Here is a 12,830-nt window from a genome sequence, read left to right on the forward strand (position 1 = left end):
CATTCTTTTCCCTTCAAACTGTAGCTAAGACAAAAAAGTTATTCCACAGAGTGACTACCCAAATGATATGTAGATGGAAATGTAGCAACATATGGATATTAAAGCATTTCCTTTGGCCTTATTTTGCTACTGGGAGAGGAGTTAGTTGGAAAGCATCCAGTTATACCCTGAATGCTACTTGAACGAGGATCGAAATTCCCAGGGACTTGACACTAACAGAGTTGCTTTCTAACTTTTTTAATGAGGAAGAATTCCTTTTTCGGCTCTGGTGTAAACAAAAAACAGCTGCAGCGAACACTCTGTAGGGTAATGGTTAGAGCAGGGGTCTGAGAATGAGGCGTGGCCCCATTACGGTCAAGGGAGAAACTTCTGTTATTTTCAAGATTTTACTCCCTTCTCTTTCCCCCTCCCCAAATCCTGTGCAAACTCTGCTGATAGAAAGTGGCCAACTCCCAGTTTTCCTGCACTTTGGAGCTTCTGTTTGTAAAATCATGGAGGAAATGTAGGTAGCTGGTTTGCACAACACTTGGAGATTTTGTAAATGAAAATGGTAGATGTAAGCAAACTATTGTCCTTTGTGGTCTGCCTTTAGCTGCAGTCGTGGTTTCAGTAGATTCCTCCAGCGTAGACTTAAGTTTCTAGCATTGATTGGGATACTCTGCAGATAATTGTCTAGCAGGTGGCAAAGTCGGAACTAATCCATCAATTGGTTAAATTCCACCTAGTCCAAATAATCCTGTTAGTAGCTGTTTTGCCCTTTCAGCAGTCACTTTAATTAATATTCAGGCTTGTGCAGGCAGTCGGGTTTCTGCCGTGCTGAAGAAGGATTTAATTGTTTTAATTTTAAATTAGAATTAATTTCTAAGGGTCTTTTTTGTCTTGTGACAAACACACAGAGCAACCTCTCAAAAACTTGCAATCAGTTCATCACCAGCTCTCTTTCTGCTTTATCTGCCATGACCGTCTTGTCTAGTTTTGTCCCTTCCATTTAGAATATGCTGGTACTTCAAGGGCATGTGCGTAAGTAACTTCTGAAATGGATCCCATGAGAAATTGATTCCCATGTATCTGATTGCAGCATTAAGTTATGAGCAACAATTTTTTTTTGTGGCGGCAAAAATGTTCTCACATACATTGTAAGCAGGAATGTATTTGCAATGTTACGAAAGCAGTTTATGCAGTTAATTGAAAATGCAGGACTTCATGTGAAGACTTCTCAATGAAAAGTTTTTCACCCAGTTCTTCAAGAGGATTTTTTTTTTCATTTTGTTGCAGAAGAGCATCAAACAAAGTGAATATGAATTTTCTACGTTTGGTGAAGTATCTGCTCAAGTTGAAGAAATCAAGTTGCTGTACTTGATTTCTTCTTGTTTTGGCAGCTTTCTGCTCCCTCAGGCTGGAACAACTCTGTTCTGTTGGTTTTAGTGGCAGAAACTCATCGAACAATAATCTGGATTATCACCTCGAACTATTTTCCAGATTCCAAAAAAAAATGAAACCCAAGTTGTAACTTTGCTTTGAAAGTTCACAGTAGGTAAACTGTGATGTTTGCTAAAGGTGGCTTCTAGAGAGATGTTGTTTCTGTTAGGGTTAAATAACTTTTCACTGACTTAACTGGAAAGCAGGAGGTTTTGCGACAGTATTGAGTTCTTTAGCAGGGGTTTAGAGGCCTTTTTAAAGTGTGATGTTTCAAAGATGCTGTTTCTTTGAAGAAGATAAAATGTTAATCAAATAGATTAGTTGTGATACTGAGGCAATCCTTTACGGGTTGGCTTTGATTCTGAGCTTCCCTTGCATTTGAATCATTTTTGCCACAGCCCTACTAGTGTAAGGTAATGCAAGCATAATAGGGTTGACTGGCAGAATTTTGGGGCAGGGAGCTGATGTCCAGTGCGCATTTGCACCATGCCACAGTGGCCTGTGTATTGTCATAAATTTGTTTTTGTTTGTTTTATAACAAAGTATACCACTAGAGCCGGTATTCATTGTTTCCTCTTCATCGAATACTTCCAGTCCTTTATTGCCTACCCCCATGGCTCAGCTTTGCCCAATGAAGTGTTCATTGTAGGTTTTATTAGTATTAAGGCCGCATCAATTGACTCTTCTTGGCACGCAGGGTCAAGCAGGCTGCGTTGTGAGTTAAAAGTTCAGCACGGTCAGCAGGCTTCGCGCTCTGTGCGTACAGCTAGAGAGAGAGTTGCTTGCTAAGACAACTCAGTTGAAGTGTCGATGCAAAGCTCTGGACAGAATGCTTGCCACAAATCTGCATCAGCTGCTGTTTCTTTAAAATTCAATTATATTAAAAAAAAATAATAAGTCATGTAGCATTGCACTAGCACTGGATGGGAAGAATCCATATGTTGTATCTTTAATTTTGGTTTGTGACTAAGTATTATGGGAACCTGAAAAGATCTCATGGAACTTTTGTATTTCTAGTACATTGGTCTTAAAATATCTTCTTGGTTTTGCTGTGCTATACAACAGTGTTTTTACAGTCTGAAGGGAGTGTCTGCGTTCTCAGGCTGCTCTCTGTTCTCCTGCCATAAGTGGCACGCTTTGCTGACCTGTGCACACTCATCTGAAACCTCAGGGTGACCCAATCCCTATTTCTGCTGTAAGAACAGGCAGAGCCGAGTTTCTCAAGAGTGGAAACCCTTGTTGCCTGGGGAGCAACCTTCTACCTAAAAGAGATGTCAAGATGCAGAATAAATTCACTAGGATTTTTTTTTTGGCAGGAAGCAATTTTTTTTTTCCGAGTTCCTAAACAGTTTGGAAGTAGCAGATCTCTTACGGAAACTGCATGTGCTCACAGCCTCTGCACCCCTTAGGTGAAGCCTAGAGAAATGTGTATATTTTTATCAATGTCATGTCCCTAGATCATTTGATTCCCCCCTGCACCCCTCCCAATGTATCCATTCCCCACATCAAAAATATAACTGGGGAAGAAAAAAAAAAGGCAAGGATCAGGAGTGGAAGGCTAAAATTGCCCTGAAATGCCTTTTCCCGGGGCAAGTGCATACGCTGGTTACACAAACATGGACTGAAATTCATTTCCCAAAGACACTCCATCATTCTCAGATCCAGGTAACACTCAAATAAGTGGGCTTTATGTCAAGGCTTGCAGATGTGTTTGAGGAGAGAGCTTGTGAATTCATAGATGTTTTTTCCTCCACCCAGAGCTCTTTCAACCTCTCCAGAGCTCTGAGAATAGGGATCGGATTGTTCCTGTTTCCAGGGAACAAAATTCAGAGATGCATTTAAATTCTGAATGCTGCCAACATGTGGGAATTGAGGTGCAGCAGTGGGTGTTTCTCTCAGCAAACACCTGGTTCCTTTCAGTGTGGACTCACCTCTTGCAAATCTTGCTCTCAAACTTACTTTCCCCTTCCTTCTCACCTTCTTCCCCTCTAGGTCTACCATATTAACACAATGTCAATTTTTTTTTTTGTTTTCTTTCCAATTGCCATATTTCCCAGGATAGCATTAGACTGTGCTTAACTATTGTTTTTGTTGGGGGTGGGTTTTGTTTTGGCAGATGTTCATTGAACAAAACAAGATGAAAAGGCAGAGTCAGTTGCTTCTGCAGAATTCTGCTCCTGATCAACAGCTTTTGAAGGCTTTGGATGACAATGCTAAGCTAACCCACACATTAGAAGAAGAGAGACTTCAACACCAACAAAAGGTAAAACAAGTTTACTTTTCATCTCATGCAGAAGTCTTTGAAAGCCTCCTGAATTTAAGGAGTGTCATGTATTTGTTATGTTCAGAATTATTTGACATCTTGTCCCCCATAAGGGTTCACAGTCTAAAAACTGTACTTCAGAGAAGATTGTGATTCCCTTCTTCTGGGTCACTGGTAAGACAGAAGTACAAAACTTGAAGGTTTTTCAGCCTGAAGGCTCTGGTTTAGTTATGTATTTTATTCTGGATGCCATAAAGTGCAATTACAAGCATTAAGTCAAGTTACATTAAGTAAAGAAGAGATGACAGGAGAATATTTTGGATGTTGAGTAATACAAAGGGTATTTTGGGGGGATAAGCTGAGAAGACCAGGAGGTGAGAGGTAGGCAGTTCACATTAGTAGTCTGGTCGCTTGCTAAAGAAATACATGGGGAGGAGCGAGACATAGTGGAGCAGGGAAGTGTTAGGTAAATGCTGCAAAGTGGTGTGATAGGATCTAAAGTGCTAGGATTGAAACAAATACATTATTTGAAACTGTACTAGATCCATCTCTGACTGGGAGAAATCACCATTGCTTCACTCGAAAGCCTGAAAACGAGTTTTGCCTTAGCTGTGGGGCCTGTTCTTAAAACTCTGGTAATAGAGTGATGCTAGGAACAGGTAGGCAGTTCACATGCTTTCATCAGTGCAGCAATACTGAGGCTGTATGTAATCTTAAATGCTTCTGAATGAGTATTTTGGAAGAATAATTCCCAGTTCATAGGAAACCTCTGCATCTTTGGCTCCTAGAAGTCTTGAGCAAAACGTATCTAAATCTATATAGTTGGAGTTGGGAAGTCATTGCTGCTTTGCACCTGAATGCTGCCTCTAAACCTGGTATTCCATAATTCACCCACTGGCATCTGCATGAGTTGAGACAAGGGAGTTTAAATAACCAACCTGTCAGCGGAAGCAGGCAGTAAGAGAACAAAAATGTCGATGTTCTCGTGCTTCAAATAAAGAAATGTTCTGAAATTAAATTCTAATTATGTGATAAAAACTCTACAAAAAGAAAAAGGGGACGTCTTATAGCTTAAGTACTTTGTAGCTAAAGACATATTCTAAAAAAGAGATAAAACAAGTTAGGATCGTAATAGAAAATTCTGACATCTCAGAAAAATCTGTCCAGCTCGCATTCAAAAATCCTCCTCTTTCTGGGACTTGTAGTCCTATACTGTAACATCCTGTTTTCAGGAATAACTGTGCTTCATGGGTTGTCAAAAAGAAGGACAGAAAATACCTTTTATTGTAATGAATGCTACTGTTTGCCAACTGCAGATCAAAGAATTGGAAGAGCAGCTAGAGAATCAAGCACTGCATAAGGAGATTAGTCGTCTTAAACAGCAACTAGAACTTTTGGAAGAAGATAAAAAGGAACTAGAGCTTAAGTGTCAGAACTCAGAAGAAAAAGCTAGAGACCTAAAGCATTCAGGTAAAATCATGTAATAATTTTCATTTTAGAGGTACAAGTGGAGGAGGGGAGGGGGAGCGAGTGGTGCACGTCTAATAGAATTATGCATGTTACATTTGAGACCCCAAAAGCAACAACTTTTTGTGTAGCCGAGATCCAGACCTGTGCTTTACAAGATGAAGTACAGGAGCTGCCTTCAACCACAGAACAGTCATGTCCAGAATGTGTGTGAAAGAATAACCTTGTAAAACTTCTGTAAGGTATAAAAATACTGGTGTTAGCTTGCCCTGAGTCTTGAGGATGGATATATACATGCGAATGGGTTTCTATGTGAAAGACACAATCCGTCATATTCAGTCAAAATGTATCTCCTTATCTAGTTTTAAAAATAAATAAAATGGGATAATGCTTCTCTTTTTTTTTTTTGTTTGTTTGTTTTTGGAGGGGAGGTTGTTTTGTTTGTTTGTTTGTTTTCAAAGTGCACAGTGATTTATCAGACTATGGAGTCTGCATTGTATGAATTGTACAAAAACATCTCATAATTAACAAGCTACCCGGCTATTTAATAGTCTTGCGCTAGAAGACACCAGTGAAAATAAAGACATGATTTCGCCCTTCATATGGACATGGGAGAAAATAGTTTCTGCTGTTATGAGAAGGTCTGGGGGTTGTTCGTTTTTTGTTTTTTGGTTTTTGTTTTTGTTTTTTTTTTTAAACATATTGAAAAGGTAAGTACTGCCTCCGGAGCCCTATGAAGGGAGTTAGCCAAACAAATCCAGTGGACTTTTGTGATTCGTATCCATGAGAATTATGCATCTAAATCTCTGTACTTTAGTCAAATATTTTGTTTCATATCAAGTGACCGAGAGGAAGAAAACAGTCTGGCTAGCTACTGTGTCTGTCTTTCTCTTAAGATTTAAACTAACGCCTGAAGAATAGAGGTAGGAAAGATTCACAGAACACTTAGGAGGGAGCAACTGTTGCAGTGGTGTTCATACAGTTATCGCTATCAGGATGGTGCCTAGCTTGTCTGCAGCATCCTGTCTGTTGAATGAGGAAATTTCTGACCTAATGCTCTTTATTTAAAATTGCTTTCAAAAAGGGCCTCTGGTGTGTGTGGCCTTGCTATAGGGTATGTGGGGCTATTGCTGGTGAAGTATTTGCATGAGCCTTTGCTTTCAGTCCTTGTTCAGCTCGTGGCCTAAGCAGGTGCTAGTTCTAAGTATGATACCGCGTCAGGGAAGCATTTGAGCACCCATCAGAGGAGGCCAAATTTCCTATCGTTAGTTAAGACTCCATGTATAGCCATGCTTTTCTGAAGCGTGACCTGGATATGTGCTTCAGAAGGAATGTATCAGCCTAAAGATTGTACCTGGAATTTAAAGTCACTCAATTGATTTTTTTTTTTTTTTTTTTTTTTTCATTTTTAAACTTAAATGTTAAAGATTGTAATTTTAATTTGAATCCATCATTATGAGAACAAAGAACCACATCCACTTTGGAAATCATATTCTGTACTTCTGCCATAATTCCTACTGTATTCAGAACAATTGCTAAGAATTTTTGTAACTGAAAGAGATTTAAGACTTTTTTTATTCTGTTGCTGCCCTTCCACAGTTAATTGCATTTGACAACATTTCAAGTGCAGAAAAGTACTTTCTACATTTTAGATCTGACATGAAAACAGGGGAGGAAGAAGCCATTCTGCCCACTGCCCAGTTTTGACCGTTTTTATAGGGAAAACTCACACCATCAGCAAGACAGAGATTAAGTCTGGAAACTGAAACTGTTAATTTCTTTCATCTCTTGTTAGTTCATTCTCAAATGCAACCTCAAATAGACCATCACAGGAACGTGATAAACTTTTCCCTGCTCTATCATTTTAAATGAAGGAACCTGTATGAAGGAGAGTGACATTTTAATTTCAAAAGTAACTCAGGTTGGAGGTAACTGGTTTAATGAGAATCCTGTGCATCTAGGACATTGTTTTTGCTATAAAAAGTTGCCAAAAATAGGACTTCCTAGCAGTTGTGTTTTAGTTAGTTAGTAGCATTTTTGCTTAAACAATCAGGGTTGGTTTTTAGAGCAGATATGAGAAACCGAGAACTCACTGTAGTTTGTTTTATTGCTCTTGCGCAGTTGATGAACTTCAAAAACGAATACAGCAGTCTGAAAATCCTCCACCGCCTCCTCCACCGCCACCTCCTCCTCCTCTTCCTCCTCCCCCTCCTCCTAACCCTATACGGTGAGTGATTAAATCAGGGGTTGCAGCATTAATACTTTGCTCAAGCAGAATACATTACGTGAGTTTGCAGCCAAGCAGGAAGAGTGTCTTTAAAGAAAAAAAGGCTTTCTCCATCTGTCTTGGGCTTCTTACCAGCAGGACATGCTCTGTGCCCCACCTGCCAACAGACTAACACCCTGACCAATTTTGTACAGTTTCTGCCTTGCCGAACCTAATGAATTGTCTAAACTGTGACTTTGGAGGAGGAGGGATACCTGTCTCCTCTAAATTTAGGAGAGTATTTTTTTTCTATTCACCTGATAGCTGTAATTACAGACTTGTGAAGTTCTTGTCTGAATCTACTGCTAAGAAAACCCCTTTGAACCAAAGGATACGTTGGATTATTGTGTGTCCCTTCCTGTCAGATACTGATGATGAAAATGTAGGCTCCGTTGGGTTCCCACAATTGCTTTCATAAGTTAAAAAGAAAAAAAAAAAAAAGAAAAAAAAAAAAAACACAACAGAAAATCACCACCCCATCATCAAGCAGTTTGGGGTGAAATCATCAAGTTTAAGCCTGATTTTTGCAAAGGACTGTAAAAGAGGCTGACCAATATATGACATATTGGGCATTAGACCCAAATTAACTAACTAAGCCCTAAAGTGTGCTTAGTTAATTTTAGGAACTTGGCTAATCTTCATGTTGTCTGCTTGGTTTTAAAAATAAATGGACTTCGACACTTCCAAACCTTCTGTAATAGAAATTACATACAGGAGTATTGTTAACTGCTGTGTAAAATATATGAATAGAGATGATTAGTAGAGAGCGTTCATCCCTTTGTGCATCTTGCTTTCTTTTTAGAAATCTAAACTAAATGTTTTCTGAACAATTGTGTTTGGTCTTTTGCTCCTTTTACATCGTTAACTTATTTGGCTTGCTTGCTTCTTTCTCACTAACGTGTACCATGAATTAACTATGCCGGGGTGTTGTGGGTTTGTTTGTTTGTTTCTTTGTTTTATTTTGTTTAAGTGTGTGCCCTTTATTATTTGGAATATATAACACTATTCATGTTAAGCCCTGTAGTAGCTAAATCAGAGTATTTCCTTCAGGCACTGGGAAGTTCATGTGTGTAGAGGTGGTTTCAGAGCCTAGGCACTGGATGCTGCTTTTTTCTGGGACAGAGTTTTGACCCGTTATGTCAAGGAGGTCACTCCTCTCCGTAAGGACCCATGTTCAGCAGGGAGTGATAGGCCTCATGGACACATCAGGTGCACATAGGAGCTTATACTTGGGTTTTAAGATGAATCATTTCCTTGCCTGGACTTTTACGTTTTGACTGTAGTGAAGGGATAATTATTTGACAGTGTAAGAAGATTACAAACTTGGAGTTGGTGAGGAGATACTGATCACCGTATTTAAGCGTCCTCTGGAGAATAATACTTCACTTCAAGATCTACAGCTCTTCTTTCCTTTTATTATGCTGGAGCAGCTTCAATTTGTCATGTGTCACAATGAGACACTGTCTTTTAATATTCAAATGTTGGAGTGTTTTGATTTGTGCCTAATGTCTGTTAAAAAGAAATAAATTTCTCTGGTGCATTTTGATGGGAGGCATTGTGGGGGGTAATTCAGTACATACATCTGCATTCAAGAACCATTAAATGAGTCTTTTGTAAGTAGCTGTATAATCAGGTATAAGCAAGCTGTTTGTGTGTCATGTTCAAGTTCATTCTACCAGTGTGCAATACAGGACAGAATGACAATCTGCAGTTTCATTTTCTCCAAAGGTCTCTCATGTCAATGATTCGCAAGAGATCTCACTCCAACACCAACGTGAGTAAGAAGGAGAAACCTCCTCAGCAGGAGTCAGGTATGGCTCATCCTTTCTGAAGTCATGTGGATTATTCACTCGGTACTGCAGATAAAGCTGGTGAAAATGAACTGTGGGAACAGGTAGTGATGCAAACACTTGTAACAGGCAACATTAACAACTGCTATCCATATTCACCCACCTTGCAGTCCAGAAATGTGATTGCAGCCCAGTCATATGTGCTCTGAGATAGGAAGAGGTGTCTTTGGCATTGTAGCTTTGGTACAGCAAGCTTCCTTGAGATCCCAAGCAAATTTGTGTGGCCCTCATAGCCTTCTATGCCCCCACAACTGAGCTGGTGATCAGCATCCGATTTATTTTTCGCCAAATTGATTTTAATACCAACAGTCTTTGAGGCTGCAGATCACAGACCTTAAGGGAAGACCTAGCACTTGCTGTAACTGCAAAAAAGTTCTTATCTTTCTACTTCTGGCTCTCATGTTTATCAGATATGTCACTGAGCTGGAAGAAAAATTTGTCTGTCTCTTTTTTTTCCCACTGGGGAGAGGGTAGTCATGTTTATTATAGGTTAACAGAAAGACCTGACAAGATAAGGTCTTAGCTGAGTATGGTGATGCGCTGGGGGAGATGAATGGGGAGAGCAGGATAGTTTAATTTAGGCCCCGTGCTGTTACACTGACTCCGTGCAGCTTGTCGAGTTACACGCTGGCAGTTGGGAACTGCCTGTAGTAGCTGCACTATGGCAGCACTGAGAGGCTCAACCTGTGCCTCTACACTGGAAACAATAGAGCATGTGGCTGCAGCTGGGATATGTCCAGGGCTTTGCACTTCCTCAGGTTATCTGGAAGAGGCAGAAAAACAAACCCGATGATTGTTAAGCAGAGAGCAGGTTATATACAGGATAATACAGGGAAGTGTCCAACTTCCAAATGGCTTCTGGTTTGTGATTTCTTCCGTCCAGAGCCTCTCCACAGAGCTAGTTTGTTAAATGCTTTGGTTTTCATCCCTCAGTTCATATGTTATGAAATTACCGCTCAGAGTTGACTGTAATGCTAATCCTTTAATAATACTGAAAACCTAAAACAAAACAGAATCTTGTGCTAAGGTGGCTCTGCATGCAAAGTAACAGCTGAAATAGCATTTTATTGTCGTTAATGGAAGCTGGAAACTTAGTAGGTTGAGAACAGGATTTAAGTACAGATTTACAAATGATCACGAGTGCCTGAAGAGTCAGAGCTAGTTAGACAAGCATTGCCAGTTAAATAACCAAGGTTTTTCTCGCTGTTTCTCTCTTCTTTCTGAAACAGCAGGAGTTTGTTTGTAATGAATTGCTTAACTCATTTGCTGACACTTAAACAAAGAAGGAGGCTGCAGAAGGGAACCTGGCTGAAATTATAGGTGTAGGATATAACTGTTAAAGAAAAAATTGCTCTTAGCAGACGGTAATGGTATGTAAGCATAGCTGGATTGTTGGATGGGACCGACAGGCAGAAAGTCGGGGAAAGGAAGTATTACCCGTCCCATTTTTCAAGTGAGGGACTGAGGAATGGGGCGACTTGGGCAGGTCCCTGGGGGAATCTTTGGGAACTGGTTACCAGTCTGAGAGAAATAAGGTTATTGGTCTGGGTAAAATAATTAGAGAAGTGACTTTGTACCGAGATCTCTGATGAAGAGTCAGTCTTATCTTTCAGTAAAAGTTCAATTATGTTGCCTTCATTTATCAAGTTTCCTTATCTTGAAGAATCCTAGATGCTTTGATTACAGCTTTTTCTTGAGACTTACAAACAGTGATTGCAGGAAATACTATGAAATTCAGTATAAGTTCTCTGCACCCTGTTCTTTCATTACTTATTAGCAAACTTTAACAGTTCTGACCTTTCTTCAATCACATATAAACTGCTTCTTCTCTTAATAGTTGAGCTGTTCTTAAAATAAAAATAAAAAAGGGGGAAAGTTCTTTCTTCATCAAGTTATTATATCCAACTTGAGGCTTGTTTTGACCCTTTTTAAGGACTTAGAATGAGTGGTTTCTATCCCATACCACCAATTAAGCTTTTATATTTGAAAGAGCCTGTTTGTGAAATTAAAGCCTGACATTAAATCGGCTTACAATACAGAAACTGCATTTCTATGAATCATCAATAGTACCCTGACAAGTGAGAGAGCGAAAGTCTATTTAAAATTCCTATTATATAAGGTACAACGTTGCAGCTTTGAATAGCATCAACTTTATTTCTCCATGTATTTGCTTTAAGTACTCTCTTTTTTTTTTTTTTTTTTTTTTTCCCTTTTTGGTATGGCATGTTAAGTGTCTTTTGTTCCATTATCCAGAACACTGATAAGTTAGCAGGTATTGTTTAGGTTCATCACACAGCTTCCCATTTCATCTGAATATTTTGCAGTCCTGATACTGAATCTCTTGAAAAGGCAACTGTTTCCTTTCATGGTATTGAAGTTTTGCACTTCAAGTCGATGCAGCGTTCTTTAAATGTGTGGTTTTAGATGAGATGTTGGTATCTCGTTCCAGCAAGATTCCTAAACCCATGTGAAATACGAGACATGTTTAGTTGTCCTGTAATGGGCTGCATATAGGCCTCACCATGGGGCATTATCAACTAGTCCTGTGACAATGAAGCTGTGGAAATTGCTGCTGAGCCACAGTGAAGACATACAGCGGAAGCGGGGCTGTATTTTTCAGTCCTTGGTGCTTCAGCCAATAGCACTGAGGTTTTGCAATTCCTAAACGGTTATAGGAGCTTTGCGTTTTTCAGTATCTGGACCCTGCTTCTGTCCAAACTTCTGTAGACACCGTGTATTGGTATTTGCAAAGTCCACAGCTGGATCCTCAGTGTGTGTAGATTGGCATTTTATCTTTGAAGAGCTTGTTACAGTTTAGCTGATAGCAAAGATCACTAATAGTCCTGTATCCAGAAACTAGAATTCCTGTTAGCTGGAGCTGAGGTGGCTGGTTTCTGCTACCACATACATATATGCAATGTAAGGTAAAGTGCCTCTTTGTGGTGGGGAAAATTAAGGGTCAGATAGCGGTCCTGTAAGAAGACCCTGTGAACAGCCCACTTATGGGCAGAAAAATAAGCCTATATATTTTATGCTTGTCATTTATGTTTTTAATAAAACAGAAAGAGCATGGGTTTGGATAGTACACAAGCAATATGCATCACAGATACAGGCAGGAAGACTCTGCAGGGAGTATAACAGTACATCGTATATGTAAATGCTGTTTAATCATTAAAACTAATTTGTGATTATGGTAACTGGCTATATATAGGAGGCTGTTCAACATGGTTTTTTCTTTGTAGTTCATATCTGGAATGTGATATGCTCTTTGATTTTCGGAACAGGTGAAGAAGTTACGGATCTGAAGAGACAAGCTGTTGAAGAAATGATGGACAGAATTAAAAAAGGAGTTCATCTGAGACCAGTCAACCAGTCAAGCAGACCTAAAACAAAGGTTTGGAATAAGTAACAGAGCAATAATATTAGCTAAGTACAGTAATTTACTCTGAAAATAGATCAGGCTTTCCGTAAAACATCCCAAAGAATACACTTGCCTCACCTCGTTTGCTTTGCTTGATTCTGAATAAAATTAATTAGAGTAGCATATATCTGAAGAACAGAAAAA

At 39.4% G+C, this 12,830-nt stretch overlaps 1 protein-coding gene across 1 annotated transcript in view; it reads left to right on the forward strand.

The window, feature by feature from the left end:
* The window catches only part of SHTN1 (shootin 1), a gene marked incomplete at both ends in the record, with an annotated part of 66,366 nt that overhangs the window by 40,359 nt on the left and 13,177 nt on the right, over window positions 1–12,830 (forward strand). The window contains 5 exons of the mRNA XM_082486505.1: window positions 3,536–3,682; window positions 4,999–5,152; window positions 7,271–7,376; window positions 9,144–9,226; window positions 12,550–12,659. Coding sequence (XP_082342631.1) covers window positions 3,536–3,682; window positions 4,999–5,152; window positions 7,271–7,376; window positions 9,144–9,226; window positions 12,550–12,659 — 600 coding nt within the window. The remainder of the gene's footprint in view (window positions 1–3,535; window positions 3,683–4,998; window positions 5,153–7,270; window positions 7,377–9,143; window positions 9,227–12,549; window positions 12,660–12,830) is intronic.

This window comes from Vanellus vanellus (assembly GCF_965231255.1).
Source record: "Vanellus vanellus genome assembly, chromosome: 7".
NCBI classification, from domain to species: domain Eukaryota; kingdom Metazoa; phylum Chordata; class Aves; order Charadriiformes; family Charadriidae; genus Vanellus; species Vanellus vanellus.